This window comes from Oncorhynchus masou, chromosome 32, assembly GCF_036934945.1.
Source record: "Oncorhynchus masou masou isolate Uvic2021 chromosome 32, UVic_Omas_1.1, whole genome shotgun sequence".
Taxonomy (NCBI): Eukaryota; Metazoa; Chordata; class Actinopteri; order Salmoniformes; family Salmonidae; genus Oncorhynchus; species Oncorhynchus masou.
The window spans coordinates 86,944,756-86,968,741 of NC_088243.1; the positions used below are offsets into that span (position 1 = coordinate 86,944,756).

The 23,986-nt window shown below is 43.2% G+C and overlaps 1 protein-coding gene across 3 annotated transcripts in view; it reads right to left on the reverse strand.

Moving 5' to 3' along the window:
- The window catches only part of LOC135526772 (probable E3 ubiquitin-protein ligase MID2), a 284,108-nt gene that overhangs the window by 36,046 nt on the left and 224,076 nt on the right, over window positions 1–23,986 (reverse strand). For all 3 annotated transcript variants that reach the window (XM_064955430.1, XM_064955429.1, XM_064955428.1), the window contains one exon: window positions 13,704–13,811. In XM_064955430.1, coding sequence (XP_064811502.1) covers window positions 13,704–13,811 — 108 coding nt within the window. The remainder of the gene's footprint in view (window positions 1–13,703; window positions 13,812–23,986) is intronic.

Below are 23,986 nucleotides of genomic sequence, written 5' to 3' on the forward strand. Positions count from 1 at the left end.
CATTGTCTATAGTATTAAATTGTGGATATGTTGCACAATAGATTGGCATTCAACGCATATTCAGTATATCTACAGTACCGGTCAGGAGACTGGACACACCAACTCATTCAAGGGTTTTTACTTTATTTGTACAATTTTCTGCATTGTAGAATAATAGTAAATACATCAAAACTATGAAATAACACATATGGAATCATGTAGTAACCAAAAAAGTGTTAAACAAATCAAAATATATATTGTCTCAGTTTGTTATGGATGTCAGGTCCAAAACAAAAAGGGCCAAATATCCTGTGTGTCATTGTGTCGTCTCTAAAGAAACACCAGTCATGTCCAAGTATTCAGATAGATCGCCTTCTAGAATATACCGTTGTTTTCTCTCTCTCTCTCTCTCTCTCTCTCTCTCTCTCTCTCTCTCTCCCCATCTCTTTTTCTCTCTGTCAGTCTGCTTCCTCATCACCTACAGTCCCACACCCTGAGAGAGAGAGGCCTAATATGGAGAGTGTTATAATTCCCCCAGGGACGATGAATGGAATAGAATCAAACATTTTAAAGTCTAATTCTACATAATCTATTCATCTTCAGTTCATCCCCTGGCTCAGATGTGACACATTGAATTAGCTCCGTTTAATACTTCCTTCGTCAGGGCAAATCTTTGAGAAAGGGATTTAGAGGAATTTTGTTGCTTCTGTAATGCGAAGGAATTGTCAGCAACTGGTATTAAAAACAAGATGCTTTTTAAATGTCACTGGTAAGACGACATTTGATTTAGTCTCCATAACATAAATGACATGTTCCGACTACATATGAGGATAGAAAACACTCCACATTAAACATTACACATTGGGGTGGCAGGTAGCCTAGTGGTTGGAATGGTAACTTAAAGGTTGTTGGGTGGAATGGTAAAGATCTGTCGTTCTGCCCCTGAACAGGCAGTTAACCCACTGTTCCTAGGCTGTCATTGAAAATAAGAATTTGTTGTTACCTGACTTGCCTAGTTCAATAAAGGTTAAATAAAAAACATTTAAAAAAATAAATGAAAAACTGACTGTATCACAACCGGGCGTGATTGGGAGTCCCATAGGGCGGGGCACAAATGGCCCAGCGTTGTACAGGTTTGGCCCTGGGTAGGCTGTCATTGTACATAAGAACTGACTTGCCTAATTACGTATAGGTGAAATAAATCAAATAAAAATATTAACATCTAAGAATTGAAGCTGTTTTGATCCATTACCTGCCCCGGAAGGACTTATATAAGATGATGATAGTGGTTTATAATCAACATGATAACATCAGACATGGACTACTTACAATGGAACAATCCGTCTGGACTTAGATGACATATTTAGATGACATAAATTGTATCCCAAATAACACCCTATTCCTTATATGGGGCACTACTTTTAACCAGAGCCCTATGAACCCTGGACAGAAAGTAGTGCACTATATAGGGAATAGACTGTTATTTGGGATAGGGATTAGGAGTTTGTCGTGTCCATAATCTGTTGTTGGAGCATGGCTCAGTCACATGTCAACCGATTGCTGACAACAATAACATTTTAATGGACTGAAGTACAGAGGATTCATATAATATGGAAATCCTATTTTTTTTTTTACTAAACATCATATTTTTCTCAAAACTGAGGACAATTCAGCCTGTCAGAGGACACACACACATGTCGTAATGTGATTGAGAGTGTGTGTGTGTGCCTCTTTGCCTTGTCTTCGTCTCATATTGAGTTGGAATTGTTACATTTAGTGTACATAATTTAATCATTCACAGAACTAGAGCTGGGGCAACACTCCAGGGCTGCATCCCAAATGACATTCTGTTCCGTACACCCTGTTCTGTACACCCTGTTCCGTACACCCTGTTCCATACACCCTGTCCTGTTTCATACACCCTGTTTCATACACCCTGTTCGGTACACCCTGTTCGGTATACCCTGTTCGGTACACCCTGTTCCGTACACCCTGTTCCGTACACCCTGTTCCGTACACCCTGTTCCGTACACCCTGTTCCATACACCCTGTTCCGTACACCCTGTCTCATACACCCTGTTCCGTACACCCTGTTCCATACACCCTGTTCCGTACACCCTGTCTCATACACCCTGTTCCGTACACCCTGTTCCGTACACCCTGTTCCATACACCCTGTTCCATATACCCTGTCTCATACACACAGAGTGACACAGATGGAGAGATACAGAGAGAGAGATAACTATAGATACAGAGAGAGAGAGAGAGAGAGAGAGAGAGAGAGAGAGAGAGGGGGAGGGAGGGAGAGAGATACAGAGAGAGAGAGAGAGAGAGAGAGGGAGGGAGAGAGATACAGAGAGAGAGATAGAGATAGAGAGAGAGAGAGGGGAGGGAGAGAGATACAGAGAGAGAGAGAGAGAGAGAGAGAGGAGGGAGGGAGATATAGAGAGAGAGAGAGAGAGAGAGAGAGAGAGCTAGAGAGAGAAAGAGAGAGAGAGGGAGGGAGAGAGATACAGAGAGAGAGAGAGAGAGAGAGAGAGAGAGAGAGAGAGAGAGAACAAGGCTCTCGCAGCCCAGCCCGGCCTGCTCACTCTGTTTTGGTTTGCGCTGTTAGAGATTAAAGCTTGACTGTGTCTCCACAAAGAGTGAGAAAGAGAGAGAGAGAAAGAGAGAGAGAAACAGAGAGGGAGAGAGAGAAAGCGTGTTAAGATAAACCACGTGGCCCGGCCAGACTGCTCACTCACTGCCTCTCCCTTAATGCATCCCAAATGAAACCCTATTCCCTACATGGACCCTGGTCAAAAGGAGTGCACTAAATAGGGAATAGGGTGCCATTTGGGACACACACGTGTCTGAGTTCCCTGGTCCCTGCACAGCCCTGCCTCTATAATCCGGTTGGTTCTGCTGCACAGTCAGTCACCTCTCCTCTCATATTCATCTTCCTCTCTTCTCCTCTCCTCAACCTGCCCATCTCATCTCCTCTCCTTTCCTCGCCTCTCTTCTCCCCTCCTCTCCTTTCCTCAACCTGCTGATCTCCTCTCCTCTCCTTTCCTCAACCTGCCCATCTCCTCTCCTTTCCTCAACCTGCCCATCTCCTCTCCTCTCCTTTCCTTTCCTCAACCTGCCCATCTCCTCTCCCCGCCTTTCCTTTCCTCAACCTGCCCATCTCCTCTCCCCTCCTTTCCTTTCCTCAACCTGCCCATCTCCTCTCCCCTCCTTTCCTTTCCTCAACCTGCCCATCTCCTCTCCTCTCCTTTCCTTTCCTCAACCTGCCCATCTCCTCTCCTCTCCTTTCCTTTCCTCAACCTGCCCATCTCCTCTCCTCTCCTTTCCTTTCCTCAACCTGCCCATCTCCTCTCCCCTCCTTTCCTTTCCTCAACCTGCCCATCTCCTCTCCTTTCCTTTCCTTTCCTCAACCTGCCCATCTCCTCTCCCCTCCTTTCCTTTCCTCAACCTGCCCATCTCCTCTCCTTTCCTTTCCTTTCCTCAACCTGCCCATCTCCTCTCCCCTCCTTTCCATTCCTCAACCTGCCCATCTCCTCTCCCCTCCTTTCCTTTCCTCAACCTGCCCATCTCCTCTCCTTTCCTTTCCTTTCCTCAACCTGCCCATCTCCTCTCCTCTCCTTTCCATTCCTCAACCTGCCCATCTCCTCTCCTCTCCTCTCCTTTCCTCAACCTGCCCATCTCCTCTCCTCTCCTTTCCTTTCCTCAACCTGCCCATCTCCTCTCCTCTTCTTTCCTTTCCTCAACCTGCCCATCTCCTGTCCTCTCCTTTCCTCAACCTGCCCATCTCCTCTCCTTTCCTTTCCTTTCCTCAACCTGCCCATCTCCTCTCCTCTCCTCTCCCCTCCCTCCCTCCCTCCCTCCCTCCCTCCCTCCCTCCCTCCCTCCCTCCCTCCCTCCCTCCCTCCCTCCCTCCCTCCTCTCCTCTCCTCTCCTCTCCTCTCCTCTCCTCTCCTCTTCATCCTCTTTTTCTCACTCTTCCCATGTCCTCTGCATCCCTTCTTCTAAATTTTCCTGTTCTCCTCTCCTTCCACCACTTAATCTCTCTCAACTAGCAGTTCCCATACTAGGGGTCGCTACACCATGTGAAAATGGGGTCACGGGAGAATTTACAAAATCCTGAAGAAAAAAAAATATTACAACATCATCTTTATATCTCAAAATCATTGTGATGTAGTTAATCTAAACAATTGTAATGAAAGTTGTTGAAATATAAAATATACAATTAAACCAGAGAGAGCCCTTAAGATCATGGGAAAAGGCCGCACTTGAATCATTCCCACGGTGAATGACTCGGCCCGCTTTGCTACGAAACCACACAATATTGACTTTGACATTACCGGGCGGCTGCAATTGACATGGTAAAAACAATGTGTGGGGAGGCAGAGGCACAGAAACTTACATCAATACCTTTTTTTAAGATGACACTGTTAAACAAAGAACTGATTCTATTGCTAGCAATCAAGAGGAAACTGAATGAACGACTCAACTCCCCAGCTCATGCTCTCCAAATGGACGTTAGCTGTGAGGGCCAAGATGCCCATGCATTGACTTCTGTTCGCTATACATGTCTGGGGGTTCTACTCACGGGGATATACTGTTCTGGCACACGATTCACGAGCATGAAACGGCACAGAGGATGTCCAGTGTGCTGCATGGCTGTATTGATGAAAAACAGATTCTATATTGGCTGTTCAGTGCTGCATGGCTGTATTGATGAAAAACAGATTCTATATTGGCTGTTCAGTGTGCTGCATGGCTGTATTGATGAAACACTGATTCTATATTGGCTGTTCAGTGTGCTGCATGGCTGTATTGATGAAAAACAGATTCTATATTGGCTGTTCAGTGCTGCATGGCTGTATTGATGAAAAACAGATTCTATATTGGCTGTTCAGTGTGCTGCATGGCTGTATTGATGAAACACTGATTCTATATTGGCTGTTCAGTGTGCTGCATGGCTGTATTGATGAAAAACAGATTCTATATTGGATGTTCAGTGTGCTGCATGGCTGTATTGATGAAACACTGATTCTATATTGGCTGTTCAGTGTGCTGCATGGCTGTATTGATGAAACACTGATTCTATATTGGCTGTCCAGTGTGCTGCATGGCTGTATTGATGAAAAACAGATTCTATATTGGCTGTCCAGTGTGCTGCATGGCTGTATTGATGAAAAACAGATTCTATATTGGCTGTTCAGTGTGCTGCATGGCTGTATTGATGAAACACTGATTCTATATTGGCTGTTCAGTGTGGTGCATGGCTGTATTGATGAAAAACAGATTCTATATTGGCTGTTCAGTGTGCTGCATGGCTGTATTGATGAAACACTGATTCTATATTGGCTGTTCAGTGTGCTGCATGGCTGTATTGATGAAAAACAGATTCTATATTGGATGTTCAGTGTGCTGCGTGGCCATATTGATGAAACACAGATTCCATAAGGGAGCGAATGGTGGGCTTTTGCACAGATGGGGCTCCATCTTGGGCGGGTTGGAGGGCAGGACTCTGCACTCTAGTTAGGAATATGTCTCCATATGTCATATACACCCACTGTAGTGGATACACCCACTGTAGGGGATACACCCACTGTAGGGGATACACCCACTGTAGGGGATACACCCACTGTAGGGGATACACCCACTGTAGGGGATACACCCACTGTAGTGGATACACCCACTGTAGGGGATACACCCACTGTAATGAATACACCCACTGTAATGAATACACCCACTGTAGGGGATACACCCACTGTAATGTATACACCCACTGTAGGGGATACACCCACTGTAATGAATACACCCACTGTAGGGGATACACCCACTGTAGGGGATACACCCACTGTAGTGGATACACCCACTGTAATGAATATACCCACTGTAGGGGATACACCCACTGTAATGAATACACCCACTGTAGGGGATACACCCACTGTAATGAATACACCCACTGTAGGGGATACACCCACTGTAGGGGATACACCCACTGTAGGGGATACACCCACTGTAATGAATACACCCACTGTAGGGGATACACCCACTGTAATGAATACACCCACTGTAGGGGATACACCCACTGTAGGGGATACACCTACTGTAGGGGATACACCCACTGTAGGGGATACACCCACTGTAGGGGATGCACCCACTGTAGGGGATACACCCACTGTAGGGGATACACCCACTGTAGGGGATACACCCACTGTAGGGGATACACCCACTGTAATGAATACACCCACTGTAGGGGATACACCCACTGTAGGGGATACACCCACTGTAGGGGATACACCCACTGTAATGGATACACCCCATGTAGGGGATACACCCACTGTAATGAATACACCCACTGTAGGGGATACACCCACTGTAGGGGATACACCCACTGTAGGGGATACACCCACTGTAATGAATACACCCACTGTAGGGGATACACCCACTGTAATGAATACACCCACTGTAGGGGATACACCCACTGTAGGGGATACACCCACTGTAGGGGATACACCCACTGTAGGGGATACACCCACTGTAGGGGATGCACCCACTGTAGGGGATACACCCACTGTAGGGGATACACCCACTGTAGGGGATACACCCACTGTAGGGGATACACCCACTGTAATGAATACACCCACTGTAGGGGATACACCCACTGTAGGGGATACACCCACTGTAATGGATACACCCACTGTAATGAATACACCCACTGTAGGGGAGACACCCACTGTAATGAATACACCCACTGTAGGGGATACACCCACTGTAATGAACACACCCACTGTAATGGATACACCCACTGTAATGAATACACCCACTGTGTAATGGATACACCCACTGTAATGGATACACCCACTGTAATGAATACACCCACTGTAGGGGATACACCCACTGTAATGAATACACCCACTGTAATGAATACACCCACTGTAGGGGATACACCCACTGTAATGAATACACCCACTGTAGTGGATACACCCACTGTAGGGGATACACCCACTGTAGTGGATACACCCACTGTAATGAATACACCCACTGTAATGAATACACCCACTGTAGGGGATACACCCACTGTAATGAATACACCCACTGTAATGAATACACCCACTGTAGTGGATACACCCACTGTAATGAATACACCCACTGTAATGAATACACCCACTGTAGGGGATACACCCACTGTAATGAATACACCCACTGTAATGAATACACCCACTGTAGTGGATACACCCACTGTAGGGGATACACCCACTGTAGGGGATACACCCACTGTAATGAATACACCCACTGTAGGGGATACACCCACTGTAGGGGATACACCCACTGTAGGGGATACACCCACTGTAGTGGATACACCCACTGTAGTGGATACACCCACTGTAGGGGATACACCCACTGTAATGAATACACCCACTGTAATGAATACACCCACTGTAATGAATACACCCACTGTAGGGGATACACCCACTGTAGTGGATTTACCCACTGTAATGAATATACCCACTGTAGGGGATACACCCACTGTAATGAATACACCCACTGTAGGGGATACACCCACTGTAATGAATACACCCACTGTAGGGGATACACCCACTGTAGGGGATACACCCACTGTAGGGGATACACCCACTGTAATGAATACACCCACTGTAGGGGATACACCCACTGTAATGAATACACCCACTGTAGGGGATACACCCACTGTAGGGGATACACCCACTGTAGGGGATACACCCACTGTAGGGGATACACCCACTGTAGGGGATGCACCCACTGTAGGGGATACACCCACTGTAGGGGATACACCCACTGTAGGGGATACACCCACTGTAGGGGATACACCCACTGTAATGAATACACCCACTGTAGGGGATACACCCACTGTAGGGGATACACCCACTGTAGGGGATACACCCACTGTAATGGATACACCCACTGTAGGGGATACACCCACTGTAATGAATACACCCACTGTAGGGGATACACCCACTGTAGGGGATACACCCACTGTAGGGGATACACCCACTGTAATGAATACACCCACTGTAGGGGATACACCCACTGTAATGAATACACCCACTGTAGGGGATACACCCACTGTAGGGGATACACCCACTGTAGGGGATACACCCACTGTAGGGGATGCACCCACTGTAGGGGATACACCCACTGTAGGGGATACACCCACTGTAGGGGATACACCCACTGTAGGGGATACACCCACTGTAATGAATACACCCACTGTAGGGGATACACCCACTGTAGGGGATACACCCACTGTAGGGGATACACCCACTGTAATGGATACACCCACTGTAATGAATACACCCACTGTAGGGGAGACACCCACTGTAATGAATACACCCACTGTAGGGGATACACCCACTGTAATGAACACACCCACTGTAATGAATACACCCACTGTGTAATGGATACACCCACTGTAATGGATACACCCACTGTAATGAATACACCCACTGTAGGGGATACACCCACTGTAATGAATACACCCACTGTAATGAATACACCCACTGTAGGGGATACACCCACTGTAATGAATACACCCACTGTAATGAATACACCCACTGTAGGGGATACACCCACTGTAATGAATACACCCACTGTAGTGGATACACCCACTGTAGGGGATACACCCACTGTAGTGGATACACCCACTGTAATGAATACACCCACTGTAATGAATACACCCACTGTAGGGGATACACCCACTGTAATGAATACACCCACTGTAATGAATACACCCACTGTAGTGGATACACCCACTGTAATGAATACACCCACTGTAATGAATACACCCACTGTAGGGGATACACCCACTGTAATGAATACACCCACTGTAATGAATACACCCACTGTAGTGGATACACCCACTGTAGGGGATACACCCACTGTAGGGGATACACCCACTGTAATGAATACACCCACTGTAGGGGATACACCCACTGTAGGGGATACACCCACTGTAATGAATACACCACTGTAGGGGATACACCCACTGTAGGGGATACACCCACTGTAGTGGATACACCCACTGTAGGGGATACACCCACTGTAATGAATACACCCACTGTAATGAATACACCCACTGTAATGAATACACCCACACTAATGAATACACCCACTGTAGGGGATACACCCACTGTAATGAATACACCCACTGTAATGAATAAACCCACTGTAGGGGATACACCCACTGTAGGGGATACACCCACTGTAATGAATACACCCACTGTAATGAATACACCCACTGTAGGGGATACACCCACTGTAATGAATACACACACTGTAATGAATACACCCACTGTAATGAATACACCCACTGTAGGGGATACACCCACTGTAGGGGATACACCCACTGTAGGGGATACACTCACTGTAATGGATACACCCACTGTAATGAATACACCCACTGTAGGGGATACACCCACTGTAATGAATACACACACTGTAATGAATACACCCACTGTAATGAATACACCCACTGTAATGAATACACCCACTGTAGTGGATACACCCACTGTAATGAATACACCCACTGTAATGAATACACCCACTGTAGTGGATACACCCACTGTAATGAATACACCCACTGTAATGAATACACCCACTGTAGGGAATACACCCCCTGTAGTGGATACACCCACTGTAGGGGATACACCCACTGTAATGAATACACCCACTGTAATGAATACACCCACTGTAGGGGATACACCCACTGTAATGAATACACCCACTGTAGGGGATACACCCACTGTAATGAATACACCCACTGTAGGGGATAAACCCACTGTAGGGGATACACCCACTGTAGTGGATACACCCACTGTAATGAATACACCCACTGTAATGAATACACCCACTGTAATGAATAGACCCACTGTAATAAATACACCCACTGTAGGGGATACACCCACTGTAGTGGATACACCCACTGTAGGGGATACACCCGTAATGAATACACCCACTGTAGGGGATACACCCATTTTAATGGATACACCCACTGTAGGGGATACACCCACTGTAGTGGATACACCCACTGTAATGAATACACCCACTGTAATGAATACACCCACTGTAATGAATACACCCACTGTAGTGAATACACCCACTGTAATGAATACACCCACTGTAGTGGATACACCCACTGTAATGAATACACCCAATGTAATGGATACACCCACTGTAATGAATACACCCACTGTGATGGATAGACCCACTGTAGTGGATACACCCACTGTAATGAATACACCCACTGTAATGGATACACCCACTGTAATGAATACACCCACTGTAATGAATACACCCACTGTAGTGGATACACCCACTGTAATGAATACACCCACTGTGATGGATACACCCACTGTAGTGGATACACCCACTGTAATGAATACACCCACTGTAGTGGATACACCCACTGTAATGAATACACCCACTGTAATGAATACACCCACTGTAGGGAATACACCCACTGTAGTGGATACACCCACTGTAGGGGATACACCCACTGTAATGAATACACCCACTGTAATGAATACACCCACTGTAGGGGATACACCCACTGTAATGAATACACCCAATTTTAGGGGATACAACCACTGTAATGAATACACCCACTGTAGTGGATACACCCACTGTAATGAATACACCCACTGTAGGGGATAAACCCACTGTAGGGGATACACCCACTGTAGTGGATACACCCACTGTAATGAATACACCCACTGTAATGAATACACCCACTGTAATGAATAGACCCACTGTAATAAATACACCCACTGTAGGGGATACACCCACTGTAGTGGATACACCCACTGTAGGGGATACACCCACTGTAATGAATACACCCACTGTAGGGGATACACCCACTGTAGGGGATACACCCACTGTAATGAATACACCCACTGTAGTGGATACACCCACTGTAATGAATACACCCAATGTAATGGATACACCCACTGTAATGAATACACCCACTGTGATGGATACACCCACTGTAGTGGATACACCCACTGTAATGGATACACCCACTGTAATGAATACACCCACTGTGATGGATACACCCACTGTAGTGGATACACCCACTGTGATGGATACACCGAGAGCAGAAGAGCTGAGTACAGAACTCTGCAGATACACTGCAGCAGGTAACTTCGCTTGCAAACTACATTAAATCACATCCACTGTTTTATTGGAGCGGCAGGTAGCCTAGTTAGAGCGTTGGACTGGTAACCGAAAGGTTGCAAGATCAAATCCCCGATCTGACAAGGTAAATACCTGCTGTTCTGTCCCTGAACAAGGAATTTGTTCTTAACTGACTTGCCTTAGTTAAATAAAGGTAAAATATATAACAAAACTGTTTGACATAGAAACATAGTTTTTATTAATAAAAATATGAATAACATTCCACCAATGAGGGTATTTTTGCTCATTGACGACAGGAAAGACTACAACCATATATGGATCCAGGTAGGATGTGACAGCAGATATGAGGTGCGCCCTGTCGACCACGCCCCCTGACTTTGAGAAGCTCCGACGCGACATGCATCGAGCCACACCCATTTCATTAGTGGCAGAGAGAGATGAGAGACATTGGTTGTGGATAGTCAGGTTAATGTAATAGTTTGTTAAGAACGTTACATGCTTTGCAAGAAGAAAAATGCCCCAAATAATTTTTTATTTAACATTTATTTTACTAGGCAAGTCAGTTAAAAACAAATTCTTATTTTCACTGACGGCCTAGCAACAGTGGGTAAACTGCCTGTTCAGGGGCAGAACAACAGATTTGTACCTTGTCGGCTCAGGGATTTGAACTTGCAACCTTTACGTTACGAGTCCAACGCTCTAACCACTAGGCTACCCTTTTTATACATCTGAAAACAGGCTACCGATTGGACTTTTGAGAAATGCAGAATACACATTCTACCACAGTGGCCACAATACATTTTTTTTTTTACAAATACTTTTTGATTCTAAGTTTGGACATATAACGTTTGAATGTGAAAAGTGAAAACTATTCTGAAGATAGCACACGTTCAGTTTTTGTCCCGAACTCACTTCACTCGCGCATAAGAGGGAGGCTTGTGCTCCACGCTCCTGGACACATGAGCAGATTATATACATGGCTGGAACTCCAATTAAACCGTTTACTAATTAATTTCCTTTAGAATTCAACAGATTTCTCAGAAAAAAAACAGGTGTTTTAAACGGTGTATATGCTTACTTTCGATTATGACCTCACACCGATTTAAGATAGTCATGTAAACACCTTTACTCTGCTTGATGCCGTACTCGACCATCAGCCATGATCAGTTTAATATCGAATTATTAGTGTGCATGTAAATGTACTCATTATGTCAGACTCATTTTCAATTGACTGTCACAGCCCCACATCACCAGTATGTGATGGTGAGTTGAGAAGACAATCAGAAATACTGTTAGAATGTTTTTCAATTGACTGTCACAGCCCCACATCACCAGTATGTGATGGTGAGTTGAAAAGACAATCAGAAATAGTGTTAGAATGTTTTTCAATTGACTGTCACAGACCCAAATATAAAAGTAAACATTGGCTGTTAATTACCAAAAACAAATTCACATGGTTGGTGTGGCAAGACCTTTAAGATATCAACATTTTGGTTTGTGGGCTATAAAGAGTTTGAAAACCCTTGAACTGAACTGCGCCGTAGATCACAAGATCTTTCACGACTAAAAACTAAAAACTGTCGACAAAAGGGAAAAGTTATGTTCTGAAGAAATACGCAGACCACACATTTTTTTGTTTGTTGTTGTTGTTGTTGTTGTTATTATCCTTCGGAAACCTCAGACAACACCTCGCAATCCGATACTTCCGTTCGTCAGATGTCACTCACGGAGTGTCGTGACAGGCTACTATGTGACAAGTCCCCTCTATGTCTTTTCTTTTCTAATCCCTCGCTCACTGTGTTGCAGTGACACGTTGTGAATGCAGTGTTTTATCTGCCCCCTACAACGTCTCCGTGACTCAGACAGGCTGGCACACACATCAGATCCAGCATTGTAATGTGTGTAGTAGGAGAGACTGAAGACACCACTCACTTCTTCTGTCGAAACCTCTTTGAAAATGGTAAACAAATGGTCCGTTTTGAAGACCTCTGTAGGGAATAGGGTGTAACTTCTGATGCAGTCAGAGGAAGAGTATGGTTTGACACTCAGTCAGAGGAAGAGTATGGTATGAGACTCAGTCAGAGGAAGAGTATGGTTTGAGACTCAGCCAGAGGAAGAGTATGGTTTGAGACTCAGCCAGAGGAAGAGTATGGTATGAGACTCAGTCAGAGGAAGAGTATGGTTTGAGACTCAGCCAGAGGAAGAGTATGGTATGAGACTCAGTCAGAGGAAGAGTATGGTATGAGACTCAGCCAGAGGAAGAGTATGGTTTGAGACTCAGTCAGAGGAAGAGTATGGTTTGAGACTCAGTCAGAGGAAGAGTATGGTATGAGACTCAGCCAGAGGAAGAGTATGGTTTGAGACTCAGTCATAGGAAGAGTATGGTATGAGACTCAGTCAGAGGAAGAGTAGTGGGGTCCAGTATAGTATTAAGGGTTAGTGTGTAGAAGACTACTGTACCTTGGACCATAGGGGTCCAGTATAGTATGAAGGGTTAGTGTGTGTGACCATAGGGGTCCAGTATAGTATTAAGGGTTAGTGTGTAGAAGACTACTGTACCTTGGACTCCTTGATCTTGACAGCGATGATCTGTTTCCTCTGGCGTATGATCTCTACAAGCTCATCACACTCTTCCACTAGCTTGGCCTCGTGCATCGCTGTGTTCACCTGGGGACAGAAGCATAGCACACGGTGTCCAAACTTACACAGGGTTCAAACAAGAACAACAACAACACTGTAGCTGAGATCCTCGTCAACGGCTGTGTTCGCCTGAGGTAGACTTTAATATGCAGAGGCCAAATCAACACTTACACATAGTTCAGATCAACAACACTGTCAGATACCGTATCTAGTTAATTTGTCATCTGTGGTTCGGGTAACACATGTTCAGATCTGAGCATGATGTATTTTTGATAGAATCATTGCACATTCAAAATAAATATTAGAATATATTATAATGTATTATGAGAATGTGAAATTCTGTGAAGTGTTGTGACTCTGTATCAAACTGTTCACCCGCTAACTCCCCCGAACACTGATCATCACTCCACAAAGGTCATGACAGCAGTTAGATCCACTTAAAATTTGATAATCACACACACACACACACACACACACACACGAGAGTACACACACACACACACACACACACACACACACACACACACACACACACACACACACACACACACACACACACACACACACACACACACACACACACACACACACACACACACACACACACAGACACACACACACACACACACACACACACACACACACACACACACACACACACACACACACACACACACACACACACACACACACACACACACACACACACACACACACACACACACACACAAACTCCATTAAGTCCATAAGAACCATCTTATTAACGGTTGGTAATTAACAAGGATAAATGAAATGCTCCAACATCACTGTGGATTACTGCTCAGCAACATAACATTGGCAGATTCACGAGACAGAGGAATCTTCTTATCCTCCGTGAATCACCAAATCTCACCCCACTGAAACACTGAACCAGGTATATATATCACCCCACTGAAACACTGAACCAGGTATATATATCACCCCACTGAAACACTGAACCAGGTATATATATCACCCCACTGAAACACTGAACCAGGTATATATATCACCCCACTGAAACACTGAACCAGGTATATATATCACCCCACTGAAACACTGAACCAGGTATATATATCACCCCACTGAAACACTGAACCAGGTATATATATCACCCCACTGAAACACTGAACCAGGTATATATATATCACCCCACTGAAACACTGAACCAGGTATATATATCACCCCACTGAAACACTGAACCAGGTATATATATCATCCCACTGAAACACTGAACCAGGTATATATATATCACCCCACTGAAACACTGAACCAGGAGTATATATCACCCCACTGAAACACTGAACCAGGTATATATATATCACCCCACTGAAACACTGAACCAGGAGTATATATCACCCCACTGAAACACTGAACCAAGAGTATATATCACCCCACTGAAACACTGAACCAGGAGTATATATCACCCCACTGAAACACTGAACCAGGAGTATATATCACCCCACTGAAACACTGAACCAGGTATATATATATATCACCCCACTGAAACACTGAACCAGGTATATATATATCACCCCACTGAAACACTGAACCAGGTATATATATCACCCCACTGAAACACTGAACCAGGTATATATATATCACCCCACTGAAACACTGAACCAGGTATATATATATCACCCCACTGAAACACTGAACCAGGTATATATCATCCCACTGAAACACTGAACCAGGAGTATATATCACCCCACTGAAACACTGAACCAGGTATATATATATCACCCCACTGAAACACTGAACCAGGTATATATATATCATCCCACTGAAACACTGAACCAGGTATATATATCACCCCACTGAAACACTGAACCAGGTATATATCACCCCACTGAAACACTGAACCAGGTATATATATCACCCCACTGAAACACTGAACCAGGTATATATATATCACCCCACTGAAACACTGAACCAGGTATATATATATCACCCCACTGAAACACTGAACCAGGTATATATCATCCCACTGAAACACTGAACCAGGAGTATATATCACCCCACTGAAACACTGAACCAGGTATATATATATCACCCCACTGAAACACTGAACCAGGCATATATATCACCCCACTGAAACACTGAACCAGGTATATAAATATCACCCCACTGAAACACTGAACCAGGTATATATATATCACCCCACTGAAACACTGAACCAGGTATATATATCACCCCACTGAAACACTGAACCAGGAGTATATATATCACCCCACTGAAACACTGAACCAGGTATATATATCACCCCACTGAAACACTGAACCAGGTATATATATCATCCCACTGAAACACTGAACCAGGTATATATATCACCCCACTGAAACACTGAACCAGGAGTATATATATCACCCCACTGAAACACTGAACCAGGTATATATATCACCCCACTGAAACACTGAACCAGGTGTATATATATCACCCCACTGAAACACTGAACCAGGTATATATATCACCCCACTGAAACACTGAACCAGGTATATATATCATCCCACTGAAACACTGAACCAGGTATATATCATCCCACTGAAACACTAAACCAGGTATATATATATATCATCCCACTGAAACACTGAACCAGGTATATATATCTCCCCACTGAAACACTGAACCAGGTATATATATCATCCCACTGAAACACTGAACCAGGTATATATATATATCATCCCACTGAAACACTGAACCAGGTATATATATCATCCCACTGAAACACTGAACCAGGTATATATATATCACCCCACTAAAACAGTGAACCAGGTATATATATATATCACCCCACTGAAACACTGAACCAGGTATATATATCACGTCACTGAAACACTGAACCAGGTATATATATATCACCCCACTGAAACACTGAACCAGGTATATATATATATCACCCCACTGAAACACTGAACCAGGTATATATATATATCACCCCACTGAAACACTGAACCAGGTATATATATATATCTCCCCACTGAAACACTGAACCAGGTATATATATCACACCACTGAAACACTGAACCAGGTGTATATATCACCCCACTAAAACACTGAACCAGGTATATATATCACGTCACTGAAACACTGAACCAGGTATATATATATATCACCCCACTGAAACACTGAACCAGGTATATATATCACGTCACTGAAACACTGAACCAGGTATATATATATATCTCCCCACTGAAACACTGAACCAGGTATATATATCATACCACTGAAACACTGAACCAGGAGTATATATCACCCCACTGAAACACTGAACCAGGTATATATATCACCCCACTGAAACACTGAACCAGGTGTATATATCACCCCACTGAAACACTGAACCAGGTATATATCATCCCACTGAAACACTGAACCAGGTATATATCACCCCACTGAAACACTGAACCAGGAGTATATATCATCCCACTGAAACACTGAACCAGGTATATATATATCACCCCACTGAAACACTGAACCAGGTATATATATCACCCCACTGAAACACTGAACCAGGTGTATATATATCATCCCACTGAAACACTGAACCAGGTATATATATATCACCCCACTGAAACACTGAACCAGGTATATATATATCATCCCACTGAAACACTGAACCAGGTATATATATATCACCCCACTGAAACACTGAACCAGGTATATATCACCCCACTGAAACACTGAAACAGTTATATATCACTCCACTGAAACACTGAACCAGGTGTATATATCACCCCACTGAAACACTGAACCAGGTGTATATATCATCCCACTGAAACACTGAACCAGGAGTATATATCACCCCACTGAAACACTGAACCAGGTGTACATATCATCCCACTGAAACACTGAACCAGGTATATATATATATATCATCCCACTGAAACACTGAACCAGGTATATATATATCATCCCACTGAAACACTGAACCAGGTATATATCACCCCACTGAAACACTGAACCAGGTATATATATATATCATCCCACTGAAACACTGAACCAGGTATATATATATCACCCCACTGAAACACTGAACCAGGAGTATATATCATCCCACTGAAACACTGAACCAGGAGTATATATCACCCCACTGAAACACTGAACCAGGTATATATCACCCCACTGAAACACTGAACCAGGTATATATATATATCATCCCACTGAAACACTGAACCAGGTATATATATATCACCCCACTGAAACACTGAACCAGGAGTATATATCATCCCACTGAAACACTGAACCAGGAGTATATATCACCCCACTGAAACACTGAACCAGGTATATATCACCCCACTGAAACACTGAACCAGGTATATATCATCCCACTGAAACACTGAACCAGGTATATATCACCCCACTGAAACACTGAACCAGGAATATATATATCATCCCACTGAAACACTGAACCAGGTATATATCACCCCACTGAAACACTGAACCAAGAGTATATATCACCCCACTGAAACACTGAACCAGGTATATATATATCACCCCACTGAAACACTGAACCAGGTATATATCACCCCACTGAAACACTGAACCAAGAGTATATATCACCCCACTGAAACACTGAACCAGGTATATATATATATCACCCCACTGAAACACTGAACCAGGTATATATATATATATATCACCCCACTGAAACACTGAACCAGGTATATATATATATCACCCCACTGAAACACTGAACCAGGTATATATATATCACCCCACTGAAACACTGAACCAGGAGTATATATCACCCCACTGAAACACTGAACCAGGTATATATATATCATCCGACTGAAACACTGAACCAGGTGTATATATCACCCCACTGAAACACTGAACCAGGTGTATATATCACCCCACTGAAACACTGAACCAGGTGTATATATATCACCCCACTGAAACAATGAACCAGGTGTATATATATATATCATCCCACTGAAACACTGAACCAGGTGTATATATCACCCCACTGAAACACTGAACCAGGTGTATATATCACCCGACTGAAACACTGAACCAGGTATATGTATATATATATATCACCCCACTGAAACACTGAACCAAGAGTATATATCACCCCACTGAAACACTGAACCAGGTGTATATATCACCCCACTGAAACACTGAACCAGGTGTATATATCACCCCACTGAAACACTGAACCAGGTATATATATCACCCCACTGAAACACTGAGCCAGGTATATATATCACCCCACTGAAACACTGAACCAGGTATATATATCACCCCACTGAAACACTGAACCAGGTATATATATATCACCCCACTGAAACACTGAACCAGGTATATATATCACCCCACTGAAACACTGAACCAGGTATATATATCATCCCACTGAAACACTGAACCAGGTATATATATATCACCCCACTGAAACACTGAACCAGGAGTATATATCACCCCACTGAAACACTGAACCAGGTATATATATATCACCCCACTGAAACACTGAACCAGGAGTATATATCACCCCACTGAAACACTGAACCAAGAGTATATATCACCCCACTGAAACACTGAACCAGGAGTATATATCACCCCACTGAAACACTGAACCAGGAGTATATATCACCCCACTGAAACACTGAACCAGGTATATATATATATCACCCCACTGAAACACTGAACCAGGTATATATATATCACCCCACTGAAACACTGAACCAGGTATATATATCACCCCACTGAAACACTGAACCAGGTATATATATATCACCCCACTGAAACACTGAACCAGGTATATATATATCACCCCACTGAAACACTGAACCAGGTATATATCATCCCACTGAAACACTGAACCAGGAGTATATATCACCCCACTGAAACACTGAACCAGGTATATATATATCACCCCACTGAAACACTGAACCAGGTATATATATATCATCCCACTGAAACACTGAACCAGGTATATATATCACCCCACTGAAACACTGAACCAGGTATATATCACCCCACTGAAACACTGAACCAGGTATATATATCACCCCACTGAAACACTGAACCAGGTATATATATATCACCCCACTGAAACACTGAACCAGGTATATATATATCACCCCACTGAAACACTGAACCAGGTATATATCATCCCACTGAAACACTGAACCAGGAGTATATATCACCCCACTGAAACACTGAACCAGGTATATATATATCACCCCACTGAAACACTGAACCAGGCATATATATCACCCCACTGAAACACTGAACCAGGTATATAAATATCACCCCACTGAAACACTGAACCAGGTATATATATATCACCCCACTGAAACACTGAACCAGGTATATATATCACCCCACTGAAACACTGAACCAGGAGTATATATATCACCCCACTGAAACACTGAACCAGGTATATATATCACCCCACTGAAACACTGAACCAGGTATATATATCATCCCACTGAAACACTGAACCAGGTATATATATCACCCCACTGAAACACTGAACCAGGAGTATATATATCACCCCACTGAAACACTGAACCAGGTATATATATCACCCCACTGAAACACTGAACCAGGTGTATATATATCACCCCACTGAAACACTGAACCAGGTATATATATCACCCCACTGAAACACTGAACCAGGTATATATATCATCCCACTGAAACACTGAACCAGGTATATATCATCCCACTGAAACACTAAACCAGGTATATATATATATCATCCCACTGAAACACTGAACCAGGTATATATATCTCCCCACTGAAACACTGAACCAGGTATATATATCATCCCACTGAAACACTGAACCAGGTATATATATATATCATCCCACTGAAACACTGAACCAGGTATATATATCATCCCACTGAAACACTGAACCAGGTATATATATATCACCCCACTAAAACAGTGAACCAGGTATATATATATATCACCCCACTGAAACACTGAACCAGGTATATATATCACGTCACTGAAACACTGAACCAGGTATATATATATCACCCCACTGAAACACTGAACCAGGTATATATATATATCACCCCACTGAAACACTGAACCAGGTATATATATATATCACCCCACTGAAACACTGAACCAGGTATATATATATATCTCCCCACTGAAACACTGAACCAGGTATATATATCACACCACTGAAACACTGAACCAGGTGTATATATCACCCCACTAAAACACTGAACCAGGTATATATATCACGTCACTGAAACACTGAACCAGGTATATATATATATCACCCCACTGAAACACTGAACCAGGTATATATATCACGTCACTGAAACACTGAACCAGGTATATATATATATCTCCCCACTGAAACACTGAACCAGGTATATATATCATACCACTGAAACACTGAACCAGGAGTATATATCACCCCACTGAAACACTGAACCAGGTATATATATCACCCCACTGAAACACTGAACCAGGTGTATATATCACCCCACTGAAACACTGAACCAGGTATATATCATCCCACTGAAACACTGAACCAGGTATATATCACCCCACTGAAACACTGAACCAGGAGTATATATCATCCCACTGAAACACTGAACCAGGTATATATATATCACCCCACTGAAACACTGAACCAGGTATATATATCACCCCACTGAAACACTGAACCAGGTGTATATATATCATCCCACTGAAACACTGAACCAGGTATATATATATCACCCCACTGAAACACTGAACCAGGTATATATATATCATCCCACTGAAACACTGAACCAGGTATATATATATCACCCCACTGAAACACTGAACCAGGTATATATCACCCCACTGAAACACTGAAACAGTTATATATCACTCCACTGAAACACTGAACCAGGTGTATATATCACCCCACTGAAACACTGAACCAGGTGTATATATCATCCCACTGAAACACTGAACCAGGAGTATATATCACCCCACTGAAACACTGAACCAGGTGTACATATCATCCCACTGAAACACTGAACCAGGTATATATATATATATCATCCCACTGAAACACTGAACCAGGTATATATATATCATCCCACTGAAACACTGAACCAGGTATATATCACCCCACTGAAACACTGAACCAGGTATATATATATATCATCCCACTGAAACACTGAACCAGGTATATATATATCACCCCACTGAAACACTGAACCAGGAGTATATATCATCCCACTGAAACACTGAACCAGGAGTATATATCACCCCACTGAAACACTGAACCAGGTATATATCACCCCACTGAAACACTGAACCAGGTATATATATATATCATCCCACTGAAACACTGAACCAGGTATATATATATCACCCCACTGAAACACTGAACCAGGAGTATATATCATCCCACTGAAACACTGAACCAGGAGTATATATCACCCCACTGAAACACTGAACCAGGTATATATCACCCCACTGAAACACTGAACCAGGTATATATCATCCCACTGAAACACTGAACCAGGTATATATCACCCCACTGAAACACTGAACCAGGAATATATATATCATCCCACTGAAACACTGAACCAGGTATATATCACCCCACTGAAACACTGAACCAAGAGTATATATCACCCCACTGAAACACTGAACCAGGTATATATATATCACCCCACTGAAACACTGAACCAGGTATATATCACCCCACTGAAACACTGAACCAAGAGTATATATCACCCCACTGAAACACTGAACCAGGTATATATATATATCACCCCACTGAAACACTGAACCAGGTATATATATATATATCACCCCACTGAAACACTGAACCAGGTATATATATATATCACCCCACTGAAACACTGTACCAGGTATATATATATCACCCCACTGAAACACTGAACCAGGAGTATATATCACCCCACTGAAACACTGAACCAGGTATATATATATCATCCGACTGAAACACTGAACCAGGTGTATATATCACCCCACTGAAACACTGAACCAGGTGTATATATCACCCCACTGAAACACTGAACCAGGTGTATATATATCACCCCACTGAAACAATGAACCAGGTGTATATATATATATCATCCCACTGAAACACTGAACCAGGTGTATATATCACCCCACTGAAACACTGAACCAGGTGTATATATCACCCGACTGAAACACTGAACCAGGTATATGTATATATATATATCACCCCACTGAAACACTGAACCAAGAGTATATATCACCCCACTGAAACACTGAACCAGGTGTATATATCACCCCACTGAAACACTGAACCAGGTGTATATATCACCCCACTGAAACACTGAACCAGGTATATATATCACCCCACTGAAACACTGAGCCAGGTATATTTATCATCCCACTGAAACACTGAACCAAGAGTATATATCACCCCACTGAAACACTGAACCAGGTATATATATCACCCCACTGAAACACTGAACCAGATATATATCACCCCACTGAAACACTGAACCAGGTATATATCATCCCACTGAAACACTGAACCAGGTATATATCACCCCACTGAAACACTGAACCAGGTGTATATATCACCCCACTGAAACACTGAACCAGGTATATATATATCATCCCACTGAAACACTGAACCAGGCATATATATCACCCCACTGAAACACTGAACCAGGTATATAAATATCACCCCACTGAAACACTGAACCAGGTATATATATATCACCCCACTGAAACACTGAACCAGGTATATATATCACCCCACTGAAACACTGAACCAGGAGTATATATATCACCCCACTGAAACACTGAACCAGGTATATATATCACCCCACTGAAACACTGAACCAGGTATATATATCATCCCACTGAAACACTGAACCAGGTATATATATCACCCCACTGAAACACTGAACCAGGAGTATATATATCACCCCACTGAAACACTGAACCAGGTATATATATCACCCCACTGAAACACTGAACCAGGTGTATATATATCACCCCACTGAAACACTGAACCAGGTATATATATCACCCCACTGAAACACTGAACCAGGTATATATATCATCCCACTGAAACACTGAACCAGGTATATATCATCCCACTGAAACACTAAACCAGGTATATATATATATCATCCCACTGAAACACTGAACCAGGTATATATATCTCCCCACTGAAACACTGAACCAGGTATATATATCATCCCACTGAAACACTGAACCAGGTATATATATA